General features: G+C 38.8%; 1 protein-coding gene across 1 annotated transcript in view; it reads left to right on the plus strand.

Moving 5' to 3' along the window:
* LOC146545583 (uncharacterized) overlaps window positions 1-19,871 on the plus strand; it is a 297,795-nt gene that overhangs the window by 203,931 nt on the left and 73,993 nt on the right. Inside the window, exon 3 of the mRNA XM_085224200.1 lies at window positions 12,687-12,731. Within this exon, the coding sequence (XP_085080326.1) occupies window positions 12,687-12,731 (45 nt within the window). The remainder of the gene's footprint in view (window positions 1-12,686; window positions 12,732-19,871) is intronic.

A 19,871-nucleotide genomic window follows, 5' to 3' on the forward strand; every position in this document is an offset into this window, starting at 1 on the left:
ATACTTGGGCAGCTTCCTCAATTCCTAGTATTCCTAATGTAAGCTCACATTGCCAAATTTTTCAGTGTGATTGAAAAACCATTGTGTGTGAAGTCTCTGAGACACTGATCTTCATTCTCACCCTCTCTCTTCATGTATTTCCTCTGAGTGCTCCTCACTGTTCTAGAATGAGGGGCTACCCCATGAAAGCTTTTTAAAATAAAACATACCAAGCATTCATCTATAAACTAAGTGAAACCTGAGTTTGTCAGAGCTCAAAATACGACCAAGCTAAATGCAATTTGAGATTTATGGGAAAAAGGTAGATAGGAGCCTATTACCCAAAGTGATATGAGTGCAGCCTCCTACTTGGGTGGCCTGTAAAGTGAGCAGGGCATTCAGGAGGTAAGAATTATTTTTTGCCTGTCTTGTCCTTTCAGTCCCATCAGTCCCATCTAATATCTGCTAAGAACTGTCCTCAGAAGCAGGACATCAGTTTGGAAAGTCACAGTGATGTAAACCAGTATGTTTATGGGGTTTTGCAAGCTTTAAATAGAGAGCTCAGTGCAAGCAGAACTGACAGTAAACACTCTTTTCTCCATTAGAAGCTGTCTATGTCTTTGAGGTTTGTGGGAAAATGTTGGCTTTCCATCGCTGTATTATTTCTCTTTTGTAGTTAGCATTCTACCTCTCAGATACCAGCTCAGACCCTTTCCTGGACACAAATAGATTTTTTTTTTCTTTGATTTAGTGTTCACTGTATGGCATAAAGGTTTGTAGTTAATCTAAAGCAGGTAGCAAGAACATCTACTAAATATTTCTGTATTTCATATGGAGCAATAAGAGAATAGAGATTGAGACATACTGGTAAAGATAGAATAATGTGGTGTAAGCCTGTTTGGAAAGAAAGAATTATGGTGATGTTTCCATCTTTATGTACATAAACCTCGATGTACTGTTAAACTATGTGCATAAACATTTCTGGGCTTTCTAATACAGAACCTTGTACAGCGTATATGCATCTCTATTCATTTCTGTTACTATAACTGGATTGAATCTCTTGGTTTTAACTGTTTTCCTTTCTCAGTTGTTATTGCACAGAATCATCTGTTAAAATGGTGGATTAAACAATAGGCAGACTTTAAAGCAATGAGGGCTTTTCCTCCCACCCACACTAATATCTGAAAATATTCCTAAAATTGTTCAGAAGTGAAGCTTTTTATGGCAAAGCTCCTAAGATAGATTGTTTTCCTTTTAGAAGAGTGAGTCAGTTTTTCATATGCTGCAGCACATTCAGTTTGTGAATACTGCTTTCATCTTTACATTTATGGAACGTTGCAAAAAGCTGCCTGTTTATGATTTGATCAATATAACTTGGCTGGAATGCTGTACTTTGCGGGGGGGAGCATGTTTAATCATAAAAGCTGAAAGGCACACGCTATCTAATACCTGAAAAGTCAAGAAATATAATAGTTAGCTCCTTGCTAATTAAGTAGGTCATGACTGACCAAGAATCGACCATGGTTATCTGTGATGGTACCGTGAAAAATGCATTGTAATTAGGCATCACAGCTTGAATATGAATCATCAATATTCAACAGATGTATTCCACTTTGTTAGTTCCAAGCATCAGGCAGATTTTCACTGAAATGGAAAATCAAGTAATAAAAAAAAAGGGGAAAAGCAATTGATACAGTGCTCCACTATTTTATTATTTAACAAGTAAATATTTTTTTAATTTATTATTCATTATTCCAACCTTATTATAAGAATGACTAAAATATTGTTCCAAAGAATATAACTAATTTTAGGAAAGGATATTTAACACTGAAAAATGTTTCCATCAAAGCTTCCTGTCTTTTATCTCTTCTCCATGGGAGACTCTCTGGTGTTATCTGAATGTATGTGAAACAAATTCATCTCTACCTCATGCCCCTCCTAGAACTGCCATTGCTGTCATGATACTATAGAAAACATGGCAGTAATTATGCAGCCAATATGCAGGGATTAGTGCTTATGGTATTGTTTGGGAGCATGTTATGGGTGCGATATGCTCACACTGTCAGACTATATGACCCTCAGTTCCATTTATATTCCTTGTTCCTGTCACATTGCTGCAAAGTTGTGCAAAGGGGCAATATTGGCAATTCTGAAACACACTTTTGTTCAAATGTTCGTTGCAGTTAAAGCAATTCCTTTCTCAAACGCTGATTTTCCTACCTAACTGGGAGTGAAGTGCTGGTTGGCACTGAAGGTGTATGTGTGGCATATGCTGGGTGTGTCTAAATTAACAGATAGGAATGATCCTACGCAGGTAAGCTGAGACTGCAGAAGACCCGAAGTCCGCACTGGCGCCTTTCTGTGAGATTCACTTCCCTCCCCTTGAATGATGGTTCACAAGCAGACTCAGTGCACCTGAGTTTAGTTTCATACCAAGTGAATGTGTTCTACATGTTCAGAGACTGCCCTGAGGTGAGAAGCAAAATGCACTAAAGGGGAATGCTCACGAGAGGCTCTCCAAAAGTGTGCTGCTGATCCAAGCTTAACTACTGTCTGAATCACATCTGATAGAGCTGAGGTTTTCAAACTGAGGTAAAGAGAATTAGTTACACAAGGGCTGTGTTTGGGCACCTCGAAAACAGTATTTCTAAACTGTGATAGACTGCTGACTTTCATTTGCTTGAGTGGGAATAGCTGCTCTGTATTTTTAAGTACAGTCTATAGTAGACTTTGGTTGAAATGCTTTTAGTCTTAATATACCTCTGTAGTTTAAAACTCAGTGACGATTTGCAAAACAAAATCTCTTTAGCTTCAGCTTTCAACATATTGTGCCATTTTTAAATGTAAGCCAACTTTCCCACACTATTCTGCAGCAGAGGCCCTGGAGATCTGCCCAAAGCTAGAATATGTAAGTATATTTCTGTGCATCTTTCCAGTCCAGACATGGTGCTGGGAGAGTGGACCTCTCTTACCGTGACTTTGAATAGGATGAAGTGAGTGATGTGATCTGCCTGCTGGATTTCAGAGTTAGAACCCTGATTCTCTCATGTCCCTCAAGTTGAAGATCTCATTTTTATTTCTTTAATGTAGCTCTCTAGCCTCCTGCTGACTCAAGCCTTTTTTCTTGTGATAAGAAATGCTGTCTAGATATCGTCGTTTTACACATATTCTTGTTCAGGCTTCATTACAATTTATTATTAACTTTATTAAGTCTCTCATATGTAAGTCATGAGCAGCTTACCAATCAATGTGGTATCAGAGTGAGCAGCTGAAGAAGTCTGTCAGTAATTTCTTCTCATCTGATTAATATAAAATGTTAAAATTATGACAATTTATTCATGGCACTCATATTTTTTTTACATCGGCAACGTACCTTTCACACTTCTTTCCTTGGTAAAATAGTCTTGCTACCTACTTTAATCAGATAAATGAGTAGCTAATCACTTATTTCTGCTTTGTAGCAGAAATGGGTAAAATGATCAGAGTTTGAGAATTGCTGTTATACATGCAAGAGATGCATAAAATTATAATTATACTGGTAGAAATGAGATGTCTCTGAACAAAAAAAAAGTATGTATTTACTTCAAATAACCCAAAATACAGCTATTGTGCCACAGCATCATAAACTTACTTTTTTTGTTATGAGTTTTTTACTTTTAAGTCCCTAGATCTTATGTAAGTGGCACAATTTTAAGCACATGCTTGCCCTTAAAAAGAGTTTTAGATTTTTATTCCTTTTTAATATAATGAGATTTTGTGTATGTTTTTTTATTTTAAAATAGATTCTTGCTCCAAGGGGTTCCCAGGTTCACAGCACCGCAGGCTGAAATCTTTTTTACATGGAGTACTTAATTGGGTCAGTATTGAACTCTGAGTTCAGCAATCATTGAAGTTCATATAGGGCCAATCTGAAAAACAGTGCAGTTTAAACTTTGTCAGAACAAGTTGCATGTTTTTTTTTTTTTTTTAGTATTATTTTGAGTTTGATAGATCTTCAGAACAGGTTTTTCAAATATCCCTGTACAATACTTGCATGTACTACATAAAAGGTAGTTTATGGGGCTGTTTTGTTTCAGTGAGGTTTTCTCTTGGGCACGTTAGAAACCAGAAGTTCCAGACTCTTCCAGGTTTCTCATGTCTTAGGTGGAGTATTTCAGTTCCTTCATCTCTGTGGTACGTCTGGGGCAGAGTCTCTCCTGCAGTGGCTGGCCTTTGCAGCCTCAAGTTCACATCTGCCCCACTGGTGGAAAGCAGCTCCTGCAGGAAACTTTTTGCCTCTTGGCAATGCAATCAGGCCACATGACACAGAATCGTAGAATCACCAAGGATGGAAAAGGCTTCTAAGATCATCCAATCCAACCATCCGCCTACCATCAATTTTGCCCACTAAACCATGTCCCACAGTACAACATCTAAACATTTCTTGAACACCTCCAGGGTCAGTGACTCCACCACCTCCCAGAGAAGTATTTCCTAACATCCAACCTGAATTTCTTCTGGTGCAACTCAAGGCCATTCCCTCTAGTTCTATTGCTAGCAACATGGGAGAAGAGTCCAAGATAGCCCTTTCTTAGAATCTGGTGTATTTTGCATCTCTCCACAGTGTATGCAGCTAAAAAACAAAGCAGTGGAAGCAATGCAAGCCTATCTGTCTAAAATTGCTTTTGGTTGGTGAGGTAAGAGGGAAGGGCCAAAGGGCCTTGCTGTAGATTTTATTTCCCTGAATCATGTCTTTGCAACCTTTTCCTCCTTCCTCTCTAATTTGATGATCACTTATCCCTGAGTGCAACCACTGTAAGTGGTGATGTTAATGCAGACTCCCTTGAACTGGAAAATACAAGCTGATAGCGTGTCTGAAACCAGAGAGACAGGCGTTTCCCAGGTGATTACACATGGATTCTCCACAAGAGCTTTTTTTTTTTTTTTTTAGGTCATTCCTTAATTTCTTTTTTTTCAGCAGATCCTGATTAAAATTACCCTGCCTACAGATTCTATCACATCTGTCTATCAATTATCTTGTCAGATATGTGTTTTAATAACTGATTTGTTTGTTTGAAAGAAATACTAAACATATTACAGAAGTTCACGTGAAGGGATCTAAATATATTTAGACACTGTCCACAAAAAAGGTGAAAATTATAAATACTGTATAGTAATGTAGCCATTTGTAACACTTGTAATTAACTTTTCTATATTGTTCTGTGTATAGGATTGAATAGTAAGTCTGCAATTATTTGTGTTTGTTTCCTTCTAAATGGTTGGCAATTTATAGCCTGAGAAACATACACTCAACTTGGTGTCAGACAGTTTTGCATCGTCTTTGGACACTGAATAAAATATCTGTGGGAACACTCAGCTCCCATCATAACAGTATGTGAGCTGACCATCTCACTGAAGTCCCTTTGAGAGATTTAACCATGGAATAAGATCAGAAGAAGCTTTATTCAGTGCTATAGTTCATTTCCCTGCCATGAGGAGAGACTACCCAATGGTACATCTCAATCTGCTTTAGCTGTGTTGCAGCAGGATCAGAGTCCCAATCGAGAGCCGGAGAGTAGCATCCCATTATGTTTGGTTTTATTCAGACATAAGCCAAGAAACGGAAGGCTTTTCTACAGCTCATTACTTACTTGGTGATAGACCTATTTCCTGCTTTTCTTTTCTTTCTTTCTTTTCTTTTTTTTTTTTTTTTTCAGACAAAAACTACATCATGTATTATGGGAACATCAAGGATACTGTCTTGTCTGTGCTGTTTAGTAAATGACATACTGTTTCTTGGTAGAATATAGATGTCAGCATGAATATTGAAAATATCCAAGGGTGTCACAAGTCCTTGCATGCAGGGGAGAGATGCCATGCTATTAATGATCCTTTCTTTCACGAGCAAATGCCAATCATGGCATTGGGAGAAAAAAGGCTGGGAGAGAAATAAAAATAGTCTTTCATTAAAAACAGCCTTGTCAGCTGTACCTATGTCATATTAGAGTTGTTTAAATAACACTGTGAATTCCTGAGGAGAAAAGAATCTGGAGATGCAGCTATTATTTTTGCTGTAGTGTGGCAAGGGCTTTACTGCTGTGAATAATAACAGCTATGTTGATGGGTAGACCTAAATTAAAAGTGAAAGAGGTTATTCATTCATTGCAAAAATCCATCTTAATGTGAATATGGGGAAGTTTAGGCAAGTTTTTATTTCTATTTTTCCTTTTAGGCCTGTTTCATACTGTTCAGAATGTTTTTAAAATTGGAAAACTCCTGTGGATCAGCAAAGTTTTAAATGATTTCTGAGTTTCTTTTTGAATTGTCTCTTCTAATTGGCAATTACAAGCTCAATAAGGGATTTTGCTCGTTACGAAGAGCCATATTGATGCCTAAAATGAAACGATGTCGTTTTTCTCTTCCTTTTTACCTAAACATTGGTCAACGTTCATCTGAGAGCTGTGAATATTTGAAATTCAGAAATATCCATGGCATTTGATATAGCAGGATGCTAATCACTGACAAACACCAACTGCTATAGGGTCAGTCACAGTGATGTCCTGAGCTATTCTTTTTGCTTTCTATAGGGTTGTGACTTTGGAGACTATCCTGAGACTGATTCTCAGCACAACCCTTATGGCCAGCAGATGGTTCAGTGAAGTGCTTCTACTTTGGAACTCCCCACACAAGCCCAAAGCCTCAGAATAGGATGTGCTTACATGTATTCCTCGTTTGGTACAACCAGGAGGTTTAACAGCTCCCTTCTGCTGTGTAGCCCTCACCTGTGTACTGAACAACTTTAGTGGCTGTGCCCACATGGCATTTGCAGCCCAAAGAGCTATTCTATACATTCAATATAGCTGAGATGAAGATAAATTTATTAAACTCTGATTTTCCCTTCTCCCCTTTTTGATGAAGACAGAATTCCTATAGCAGGCCAAGAGAAAGATGGCTGGAAAAGTAGCTTATGATTTTAGTGGCTTGGGCTTCTGTCCTGGCAGAAGGGGCTTCCTAGGTGGTTAAATGACTGAAGGTGTGTATTTGAACAAGCACTCGTCCAAGGGTCCTACAACCGCAGTGATGTACACTGTACTTAAGATGTCTGTATACCTAAATAGCTGGTGCATGAGGAAGTTTAGAAGAAGTTTTCCAGTCTCCTTACCTAAATGTGACAACTGCAGGAGTAAAGAGAGAGTGAATGATTTACATACTGCTGTAAGGCATAAGTAAGGAGAAATGAGTTTGCTACACTTTGAATTAGGCAGAGAGCAATTAAATAAAGCCACCTTGCAGAAGTGACTGGTTTTCTTGCCTGGAAATATTACTTCAAACACAAACAATGGAAAATAGACTCTTGAGCAGCCTTGAGATTAGGCTTTGTGAAGAGACACCTTTTTTTTTACTTGACAAAAACTAATTCCGTTCTCTTTTCTGTATATATAAGAATGTGTGTGTGAAGTGGTCCTGATAGATTTACTTTGCTTTCATTGGTGTCATTTACTGAGAAGGAAAGTGTTTATTTTGAACCCATTTTGAACTTTGTGTGTTAGTAATTTACTCAAGAAGCTTAGCCATTAAAAAGCTTTCATCTTCCATCAGTATGGGTCCTTGAAGCCAGAAGTCTTCTCAGCAGCATGCTGAGAATGTCAGAAGGAATCTGTCCTTTAGTACTTCCCTGGGATGAATAGGTGTGGTGTTTAGGAAAATGCGGTCTGAAAATCTGGCTAAGGAAATGAAAAAGCAAACAAGCAAGAGATTTATTTTTAAGGAGGAATGGTACCTTGTACACTTAATGACCTGAAAAAAAAAGGGAAATAAGACTAATATAATAAGGCTTACTCTGTGGTAAGTCTTCACATCAGCATTCAAACAGAAATCTGAATTTCAAAGTATGTAATCCTAATGCACCAAGAAAAAACCCTGGGCTTAGTTGTTTCTGGCTTCAGGAGAAGCAGCTGAACATTGAAGTAGAAGGCAGATTATTGGTAATCTAAATGCTGGTAAAAGCACCTGTAATTACAATCACATTTTTCTCTTAAGTAAAATTATCCAGTGACATATATTGTCTTTCCACCTGTCTCTTTTAAGTAGAACAAGGCCAGTATTTCTCATGGGCAGTAACGTTGCAAGACACTCTTGGAGTTTTATCATCATGTTTATATTCCTTACAGAATAAGGCAAGTGAAACACAGTTTCCCAGTACTAGTCCTGATTCTGAAGGAGAAAAGAAGTCAAAGTGTTGCAGGAAGTTTCAGGTGATTGATACAAGAAAAGATAACATTTTCTATACATTCAGTTTAAAAAGCTGGTGCATAGTGATGGGATCAGGCTGGGACACAATAGAAGTGCATGCAGGCTTTAAAGTCAAGGGTGCAGTGAAGGCACTGCCAAGTTATGTTAATCAAGTTAAACATATTTTATTGAACATATTTTATCCTGTCTTTTCCTCATCCAAGCCCAATGTTCATTAGTAGGCTCTGGTGCTTGACAGTCAATCTTTGCGCAAAAGCACAAGGTGAAGTAAGAAATAGATTTAAATCTGTCTGGAAGTAAAGCATTACCACACCGTGATCAGAAATGCAGCATGATGTGATGGTTTGATGAGTTCTGTCCTTAGGGCGCCTCATTTTCAGGCCGGCATTCTGTGAAAACCAAGGTACAAACCCAGGTCCATCAGGGCAAATCTGTATGCAAGACAAGTGGGTGTATGCTGTGAAACACAACTTCAAGTAAAAAGAAGAACCTTTATAGCTTTCCTGGGTGTTGTGGATGTTTCTTACTGTCCTACATATTCCTCTTCTCTGTAAGCTTGCCCACAAGGCCAGGACTAGCTGCCCACACTGACCATGCTTTCATTTGTCATGTCACAGCAACGGTAACAGCAGATCTAAGATCTTTGCTGCTGTCTGCTAATACTAAATAGAAGAAAAAAAAAATATTGATTCCAAATTAATTTCCAAATTGATAAGAACCCATTTGCACGTACCTGATATGCATTTCACCATTTATATTTTTGAAATAGTGGCAGTAAATTTTAGCTAGTAAATGATCTGTGAACATACTTTGACATTCCATGAATGTGTCATAACCGTTCAGTTAGAGGCTTGTATTTAAGCCTCGTAATTGCTCAAGCACTAAAGGCCACAATTATTTCCTTGGTAATTCAGGACTGATTGACTAGATAAATCACATGGACTGTTTCTCCTTCAGGATTTGATGTCTTCCAAATCCACAGAGATATTTCTGAATTGGTACATGAACATTTCTGCTATAAATAGTCATAAAAGTGATGACAGGGATATGCAAAATATTTTTTTTTTTTATTTTCACAGCCCTTCCTGGAATGAAATATAGTTTGTAAATTAAACTGTAGATTTCTTTGAGAGTTTTAACTTATGAGTAAACAAGTTCAGTAACTTTAAACAAGCTGAAAGGTATAATAAGCTGAGTTACTGATTCACCTTTAAGTAATCACATAGAAACCTGTGTTTCTATAGTTAATGGTTATGATTTCTGTGCTGCATGAGCATCAGGTGACAAATAGGGTACATACATGTTAATGCCTACACAACTACAGAACGTGAGACCACTGCAGAGAAAAAAATAATCAAGTGAGAGCTAGGTATCGGGAAACAAGTGTCTCAGAAATGGGGCTTTGATACCAATGACAGAAGGATGTCAATAGATTCTAAGAAGTCCCACAAGACTTGTCAGACATGCCACATTAAAATTAAAATTTAGTGAATGAGGATAAAACTTTAATGTATCTTCAATCCCCTGACCTAGATAAAGTTGTTAATTTTTGATTTATAACTGGGTATGGAATTTTAATCTGCATTAAAAAGAGAAATTTTCCATTTCAGTGGAAGAATTTTCTTTTAACACTAGGAGTCTTACACCAAACTCTTGTAAGGAGACATACTACCACCAAACCCAGTACTGAGTTGGCTTATCTCTGGCCTCCAAACATGCAAAACTCAGTTATTTTCTCTCTCTGGACAAAATGGATTGTGAATATACATTCAGGTGTCGGGTGCCTAACAAGCACTTCAGTTTTTAGTTTTGAAACATGACTCTTGTCTTCTTATATGAAGACTCAGTTTTTCATCAGTCTCTTGCTTCTCCTCTGCCAACTCTCTTCTGCACAATCAATTTGTTGGGAGGTCCTATTGTATGTGGACATCCCAACAAACTTAGCAGCATTCCAGTTACACACTCAACATCACGTGTGTTTTGCATAATCCTACACCTCTCTGTTTAATTTAGTGGATTTTTTTTTTTAAGTGATGTGTGATCTTAGCTTCAGAATGATGCTGGAGAATCTTCAAACTGCAAAGGAGAGTCTGATCCTGTTCAGAGATGAGACATGTTTGGGCACTGTCCTCCTGCTGTGCAGGTTACTGGATGTGAAGCAGACAGCCTGCACTTGGTTTTGGGGTATTCAGGGTTTAGTTTGGAGTAGTCTCCAGCAGCTGGATGTAAAGCTTAAACCTCTACAGAAGCTCTGATTTTGCTCTCTGTTTTGAAGCTAGAAAGCTTATGGCTACACATTATGTCATGCTTCTTGTGGTACATTGCAGTGCTTACCAAGCACTGCAAAGTTTGAATGTATGTGGTAATTCATCCCACTTTAGCTCCTCCTTGACAAGCAAGAACATGTAATGGAATATTGGTGGGAAGGTTTCTGATGAAATTTTACTCTTCCTCTACTTCATCCTTGAAAACAGTTGTTCACAAATATACGTATTGCCAAGAAGCGATGACATGAATAAGTGATGACTGTGAAGTGAGGTTTATTTCTCTCTGCTAAGACAAGAATTATAAAGGTTTGGTATAGAGACACGGTTAGATTTTTGAGTTGAATACCTGATTGCAGCTCTGTGTAGTCTGTTTGAACATTTGTAGATAATATATTTATGTCAATTGATGGCGTGAGGCACAGTGCGGCTGCAGGGCAGGCCGATCTGGGTTCTGTACAGTTGTGGACTGTGAGTTGGGTGTGTCTGCTGTAGCCTCAGCATAGAGAGATACAGAGAGAAAAGAAAGCAGAAAGATAAGAGTAACAGCCACCTGCTGTTGCACTGACTTTTGGAGCCAATGGCCCACTGGGAGGAGTAGGCCGCAGAGAGTAGTTTTGAAGACCACAGTGAGGCAAAGGCTGATACTACTGCTTTGTGTACGAGCTGTTGGCAGTCTGAGAAGAAAGCAGTGTTGAGCTGTGCTGGAGAAGACCATGCGAGAGGTCAGGGTGAGCAACCGCTGCTGAGATGGACTTGGGAAGATCCCCCAGGAATCATGTTCCTTGGCAGACGTCTCCTGTCGAGCCCCAGCTATTCATAACAGTGACAAACCTTAAGGAAACCAATTTGTACATGTGTGTGGGTGGAATACATGTGCTTGTATAGTGAGCGCATGTTTGTGCAATGCAGAAAACCATAGGCACCATCTCTAGAGGTCATCTTTGCTAGTTCATTTTGAAAGCTGCTTCCAGGGCTGAGGTCATGCCCAGTGCAGCTGGAGCTTGAAGCTCATGGAGAGGAAGGAGGTGGGATGTGTGGGACAGCCACAGTGTCACATTGCCCTCTAGTGACAGGCTATCTCATTATGTTGGTTCTCACACCTCAAGTTGTACCCAGTGTTGCCTTCATTGGGTATCTAGATATCCAGACAGAGATGGCATGGCAGCAGTGGATATGAACATGCCACTGAATATGGACTTGGGGAGTCTTGAAGCTGAGGTTTGTTTCCATAAAGCTGCTGAAAAGAAAACAAAAAAGCAACAGCCCCATCATGAGTTCATGGCTGGTTCCAAGACCAAATAAATATCTATTTACAATCTGTGGACATTATGAAGTCGGCCTACCAGAAGGAAGGGAATTTGCCTCCCCAGTGGCCATCCCACCATTAACCGCCATTGTTCTTTAGAGCAAAAAGGAATCACCAGTTAAAACTTCTGCAGTACCGGATGCAACTCTGTTCTCACTGAACAGCAGTTAATGAAAATACCAGATTTTGGTGACATGGCCAAGCAAAATCTGTTTTTGTTTTTTTTTTTTGTCTTCTTCTACATAAAAATGAGCAAGTTGAGTCTGATTTCATCAGCAACTCACAAACACCTTCTGGCAAGAAGGGATTTATATTCCCACATACAGAAGAAAACAGCAGTTTATAATGGCCATCAACCCCAGGTTTGTACATCAGCCTCATTACACTAAAACATTATCTTATCTTTTGCTTAGTTTCATACCGCCTTTGACTTGTGAACATTTCTTGACATCTTCTTATGCTATTGTGATATTATTTCTGATAATTAGAAAGCTGATCAGAGAAAAAAGATTGTTTTCATGATGTTTTTTGAAGGTTGTACATCTATTTTCGTTCCACAGTGGAACAAAGAAGTCACAACCTTATAGTTAGATTATGTGAAAATGTTTGAAGCAAAATATCAGTTTTCAAATAGAGATAGGGAATCTTTTCAGTCCTTTTTATTTTCCTTGTTTTCCTTCTGAAATTGGCATGGACCATGAGGAAAAAAATCCTCTTATAATGTCATTGGAATGAATGCTTTTCTGCAAAACATTTTAGACCGAGCATAAAACATTCTAACCTACTTCAATCTACATGAGTATTCCTATGTTCAAAAGTCCTGCTGAAGAGAAGCTCATTTTATAATCACTGTTTACATTTTCTGATTTGTAATAATTATTTTTTTTTTAAATTCTCTCCAGATTTGTGCCTGAAGATTGAAAAGCTGTGTCCTTTGCACTTTGCAGGTAATATGAACACACCATGAAATCATAGTGCCATTGCAGTCAGTTGTAAAACCAAACTTCTTTGAACAACAAATTTCAGCAGTACTATTATCTGAAAGGTAATTACATTCTTAGTCTTTTCGTCTTTTCCTTTTTTTTTTTTTTTTTTTTTTTTTTGTATTTGATTAATGTTCTGAACTCATTTTGCAGATTATTTTAGCATACCTTCTTGGATAGTATAGCAACTGAATAAGACCTTGTTTCCTCTTTAATAATGAACTATCTTCCACTGCACCAAACAAAAACTTCTTGTTCTCCAGCAAACTACCAACCTATCCAAGGGAAGAACTTCAAAAAGTTAAAATTTTGGCTCTCCATCCTTGCAGCATCATTAAAAGAAGAGGGACTTTTTCAGTTACTCTGTTCATTACTGAGATGGGTAGGAGTAAGCATGACAGAAATCTTAATCAACAAACAAGCAACTCGAGACTGAGAACAATTGGTTGCACAAAAAAAGCAAGAAAATAATAATATCCACGTACCAGCTCTGCCTTTTACCTCTGGCTATTTCTGTCCTTTCTAGTTCCACTAGTTATAGAAAGCACTCCTTTGAGCATGCAGAGGTGATACTTGATTGTTTCAAATTGAAGTTATGGAAACCCATTTGATTTTATGTTTTAATTATGAAGGCACATTTAATTTTAAAGCTACTTCTATTGCTTATGCATTTCTACTTGGCTATTATCTTCCTAGCTTCACAATAATACATTTGATTGGATGATATCATCATTCTGTCCAGATGTGCATGTGGCAATTTTTTATCCATGGGTGATAATCCATAAATGAATAGAAAATATCCAACGTTGGGAAATTCTCCTACATAGACATTTTTTACTAGGCTTCAGTTTTTCCTCAGAAATCCAGTGGGATACTGAGAGCATTTTGCATATGCTCACGTCATCTAGCTCCTTCTGAAGCAGTTTTAAAGGACTGGGCTGTCTTTCCAATAATTTCTTTGCTCTATTAATCTTTACTTGTATGCTATGGCCATTCATTTGCAGTACTGAAAAACGGTGAACTTATTTTTCTAATATTTAGCTTGGAAAACTCAAAGAAATGTCCACTTAATTTTTTTAAATAATTTTGTTTTCTTTTGCTAAATTCTCCTTTTAGTATGCAATGATTAAGCTTTGTAAAGTCGAAATCAGAAAGGGGAGCAAGTTGCCAATTGTATGGTGATTTTTTATATTGTTGTGTCACTGGTGCATTTAAAGGGAATTGAATCCCTTTTGGAGCACTCAGAGAAATGAGACCAGTGTCTGAAGACCAGGGTTGCCAGTTCAGAGGCAGCACGGTTTGTAAAGGTTGCCCACCCTGCACTGATGGGTACGAACATACTGTGCTGGGGCCACATGACCCACTTTTCACCATTAACAGTAGCAAGTAGTTTAAGCTGCCTCAGATATGTTCACAGTGCAGACAAAAAAAAACAGTGTAAAGTAGCTGCACCCTGTTGCAGGAACCTGGAAAAAGGTGTGTGAGGAATTACAGTACTAACACTTATAAAATATAGATTAATAAACTATAGATTAGCACCTATCCTATGGCAGTGGTTAGCACCTGTATCCATACTAACTGTTTTGTGGGGAGTAAATTGCAAGTCTTTATTCTGTTCTCATATGGTTCTTACTTGGAGCCTGTAAAACTTCTCTTGACTTTAAGGGTGGGGAGAGGACAGTTTCGTCTCTCCTTTTTCCAACCACGCACTTATTTTTCACCTCCATCTGAGGTGCAAAACCTCAGCTTGTTAGGAAACTCTGTCTTGCAGCAGAGTGTCTGAATGTACAAATCTGCTCACAATCACAGCTGGAGTAGCTTACAGTGGAGACAGGTCATGCTGGGATCTTTCACTTTGGCACCAATTATATTTTTCTATGAAAGCACAAGAGAAAATACGACTTCACGATTTAAAGTCAATAGAATCTGCAGAGCATAGAGCAACTTGTCTTTTCGTATGCTGCTCTTTGTAGATACAATATGTTAAGAACTTAAACTCATGCTTAGCCCTGGGGCTTAGTTGCCTATCTGTACTGTTGGATCTGTCCAGCTAAGAGAAAATCATCTGAAAGTAAGGCCCAAGAATATTTTGAAGAAAGTGCTGTTAGGGTAAGCCCTGTCAAAACTTTGTTACGATTAAACAAACTTCTTAGTATGTGATGCTTTAAAACAACAAAATGATGCTTTAAAATGATGCTTTAAAACAACATCTTCATGGGGCTTTTAAAACTTTGCTGCTTAAGGTAACTCATAGAAATTACTGGACCTCAGTGAACTTTGGAATAATGAGCCTTGTAACTTCCAAGAAAGAGTAATAATGGAATAATATAGAATTACTACTGGATTGATGATGCTCTTGCTCAAGAATTTTGCTGTTCAAGACCTATGATTTCTTAGAGCTTTAATAGCATATCCTGAAACTTTAATTATTAAGTATAACATTGGACTCAGTAGGGATTCTGAACAGACGATCATAGTATCATAAAATCATAGAATTGTAGAATTGCCTGGGTTGAAAAGGACCACAATGATCATCTGATTTCAACCCCCCTGCTATGTGCAGGGTTGCCAACCACTACACCAGGCTGCCCAGAGCCACATCCAGCCTGGCCTTGAATGTCTCCAGGGATGGAGCATACACAACCTCCTTGGGCAAACTGTTCTGTCAAAAATTTTACTAAGGGTTATGTTTCAGCACAGCTGAAGTAGTTTATTCATTTCACTTCCTTTTGCCCATGAGCACAGGTCAAATTTGGCTGCTTATTATTATAATTTTTTAATTAGTTTTGCTACTCATTTGGTGACTAATTCCAGATCAAGAAAAGGACTCTGACTCTTCATCTGAATCATTCACAGAACTTGGCCTTGTTTGCTTTCTACTGCTAGCAAATGTTGCTTCAAGAGAAGGTACAAGCTGTAAGCTGTATCATGTGTAATGGAGCAGTATTTTGACTGGATTAGATTTTGGTGAATTCAGATGTTTTCTTCCACTGAATATGAATGTAAAGTGTAAGCTTATATGTGGTATTTACACCACCTGAAGTCAGAATTAGTGGGTATTTGCACTAGAAATGCAATTGACAGAACAATGTATGATTCACTTGATCAATCACAGCTAGCCCATGCCACTAAAGCAATAAATATTGAACACTTCATAGAATAGCTCATGATGCATCTGGAGATAATAATCTCCCTCCTAGATAATTGTTTGGATAATTGTGTTGTATAATGGTTTTGGATAATTATCTGAGTAATGAACATATTTAGAGGAACTGTGGTCTTCTCTTACAATGTAATGAGTATAAAAGTTACAAATTAATATGATAATCTATTGGCTTTGGTCAGTCAGTCATTTATTTCAAATTACAGTGGAGCAAAAGAGTGATGATTCCCTTTTTGAATTAAACTGCTTTAGCAAATTTGGTGTGCAAACACTCACATTTGAACCCCTACTGCCCTGTTTTCTGTTTTCTTTACCTTTAATTTTCCAACCAGGGGCTTAAGGCAAATGGACAGTTGTGCTTTATGGATAACTGGCAGCATGATCTCTGCGGTAATATCAGCTTTATAGAGGCATGTGCTCAGCAGAGGTCCAGACTCCGTGCTTTTTCTCTCCTTTGTGTGAGGATTTTGCTTTTGCTGTAATTGTTTTGGAATTAGATTGTGCTGTGGAATGAGTCATCTGCACAGACCATAGACCATGAGCATCTTTGCAGTTTCTTTCCTCAAATGATAGCCTCACTGTTTGACTTTTTTAGCTTGTGCTGAGCGCTGTTGTGGGGTACAAGAAGTAGAGCGAGGTGACTGTGTGGTGCTGCCACCAGCTGCCCTGGGGGAGAGAGGAGGAGGGAAAAGCAGAAGCCCCTCTCCTGAGATATGTACTAAGGCACCCCTGTAGCTCTTCTCAGCCCAGTTTACTGAATTAAAGTGACTGAAAGCTCAGCTGAGTAAAAGAAAAAGAAAGAGAACAAAAAGAAAAGAAACACAAGAAAAAGCCATAGGCTTGACTTTGAAAAAGCCTTCTGAGTTCAGTCTAAAATCTCTCTCTGCCATGAATAAAATTTTATGTGCAAAAACTATGAAGGAAAGTAGCCAGGCAAATGTGCTGCTTTTGCACAGCTTAGGAACCATGGTGTCTATCTAATTCTCCAATTTACCAGTGGTGGGGAGAGTTCTCTGGGGTAGTTCAGCTGAAGTGGATTCATTTTCTGGCATTACAAAGCCTGCTGATGCATGCTTTGTGCAGTCCATGCTAATCAACATTGCATGCTTCATTTGAAATTAAAAGAAAAAAGCTGTTCATAAGCCACAAGGAATGTAACTCTGAACTTTTTCTGTTGCTTTTGAAGCTGTGTGCTCTGCAAGGGGCAGGCGGATATGGGAGACAGAGATGCAGGCCTCTGCCAGGCCTGTCCCGTCCTGCCTTCCTGCTCTCCTTGCTACGTGCATCTCTGTGCCATGCCAAATCCAACAAGCTGTCTATGGTTGACAGCTATTAGCTGTGCATAACCCTTGCTCCTTGTCTTGGAGTGCCAGGACTGGGATGTGTCCAACTTGGGCTTGGGGCAGAGGGAGCGTGTCTTTTGCCCTCTCCATTTCTGTGTGCCAGGGATGATGCTCACCTGGTCTAAGTTGGTCAGCACTGGAAGAGGGGTAGCACTTCGGGCTGGTACCTTGCATGAAATACTGCTGCAGCACTGCTCTTCCCTCCTCCACTATGCTTGTGTAAAATTATCACGCTGCTGGACATTGTGGCCATGCCGTCTTGTCCTATTGCTATTCCCAGATAACAGCAATAGGATAAGAGAGAATGGCCTCAAGTCACATCTAGGGAGGCTCAGGTTGGATATTAGGAAAAACTCGGAAGGAGTGGTGAGACAGTAGCACAGACTGCCCAGGGAGATGGTGGAGTCACTGTCCCTGGAGGTATTCAAGAACTATGTAGATGTGGCACTGAGAGACATGGTTAGTGGGCATGGTGGGGATGTGTTGGTAGTTGAACTAGGTGATCTTAGAGGACTTTTCCAACCTAAATGATTCTGTGATTCTAAATGTTGCCTAACAGAGCATGGGGATGGCCTGCGTCTGGGTGTCCCATGCTGCTGTGCACTGCAAAGTCATAGTGTGAGTTAGCAGCGTGTACACACAGCCAGAGATTTTATATGTTTGGGTAGGAAGGTTTTCCTGGCATAGTTAGGAAGCAAAAAAAAAAGGCAATCTTATAGCACTGTATATGCTGAAGCATTAAGTACAACAATTTTTTTTTTCCAGTAATCTGAAGAACTAAATTACTGTTGCCACATATTTATTTACTGTTCCTTATCCAATCTAAACTGCTAAGATTTTCTAGAAGAAAGGCTTTTAACAGCAAAGGTAATGTAAGCACTGTTAGAAATAATTATATTCTTCTGGTTTACTGCTAAGCTAAGCAGGTTTTAATTGTGTTTGATTCTTTTGAATCTGTAATGTATTGAGAGTATTGATTCACTCTGTAGGCTTGTATTTGTATGTGGATATTGTTATATTCATGCAGTAAATTTTTCATTACTATACAGACTAAAACCAACCTATGAATTCATGGCAATTTTATACTGTTTGCTGTTTAATTCTGTTAATACTCATGATCCCTTGTGTTTTCATCTGCACTGGCACCATCCATTTCTAATAGAAGGGCATTGAGCTACTGATGAATGATGGGTACGGTGGGACATCTGAGGGTTTATATATAAAAACTCTTACTCCAGTTGCTAGCTCAGTTCTTAACATGGATGTTACACATCTCAGAAAGTAAATAAAATTTTGAACCAGTGAAGTCTTGTTAATGTTTAAGCCTCAGCAAAGACTTGAGGAAACACTTCTACAAGAATGGAAATCAAGAGAGAAAAGTAATAAAAACCTTTCTGGTATATGTTTTAGGGGAAAATGTATTTGGGAATGCAAATGAGGGATACTGAGAGAAGGAGACATTCCCATTTAATGCTTTTTTTAATTATCAGTTAACTGTGCACCTGTAGAACTGCAATTGAAGTACACTATCCTCAATAATACTACTTTGGATATTGCTTCAAGGCACAGGGGAAACGTGGAAAGTTATTGGAACGATGGATGGAGGGCTGGTGCTCTGGCCTCTTCCTTGGAAGCAGAGGGCTGTTTGTGAGCTGCCACATCTCTGTGCCTAGGGATCTCACTTTTGTGAGGGCTTCAAAGCCCACCTGAGCAAGGAAACCAGGTAGGTTTCTCCAGAGTTTCTTCCAAAGAGACTGTGAGAATACTTGCCACTATGTGAGGCTAGAGCTAAACTAATTTGTTGGAATTCCAGCTCCATGATTCCCAGGATTATGCTGTGTGGTTGTGTGTCAGTTCAGCAGCTGTTGCAGGGGAACCAGTTCCTCTGGCAGTGCTACAGGTACTTCTAGAAGCTGGTGGTTACTGAAAGAGTTGAGAGGCTTTAACAAAAGTGTCTCTCTCAAGTTCCACTGAACTGGCACTGAATTCACAAAGATGACAGTTCCCTTCTTTTTTCCCCAAGGAAGACAAATAGTGTGTTTGACCCTTCTCCTCCTTGCAAAAACCGCACAGAAAAATAATTGGATTGACAGTGTGGTATTCCTTCCTTCCTGTGCTGATAGGATAATAATACAAAACCCTCAGAAGCATTCTGATAACATTCAGTAAAACTAATTTAATAGTCATTGAATTCTTGAAAGTTCTCATTAGGATGCAAAGAGCAAATATCTGTGTAATTTGAGTATGGTCAGCTTCACAGTGAAGCAGGAGGAACTGATGTTGAAGCTGCCTGTTCTTCATACAAACAAGACTGTATTTATCTTACTTCATAGTGACTTAACGCCAATACATTTGGGAGAGTTGCATTTGAGGGAGTAGAAAAAAATGTTCACGTTGTTTTCTTTGCCAGAAATGTAATGGTGTATGTGCAGCTGTATATATTCTCAGCCATACATTAGGCCTGATCAAAAAGTATTGCACTCCCTCAAGCTTAAATTCAGCTGCTTCATGTTGTGCTGCTGGTATTGTTCCAGTTCATCATATGCTGAGATGACTCACACTGCATGCATTGTGGTATTTAACATAATGTTTCCATCT

This window comes from Meleagris gallopavo, chromosome 1, assembly GCF_905368555.1.
Source record: "Meleagris gallopavo chromosome 1, MGAL_WU_HG_1.1, whole genome shotgun sequence".
Lineage (NCBI taxonomy): Eukaryota > Metazoa > Chordata > Aves > Galliformes > Phasianidae > Meleagris > Meleagris gallopavo.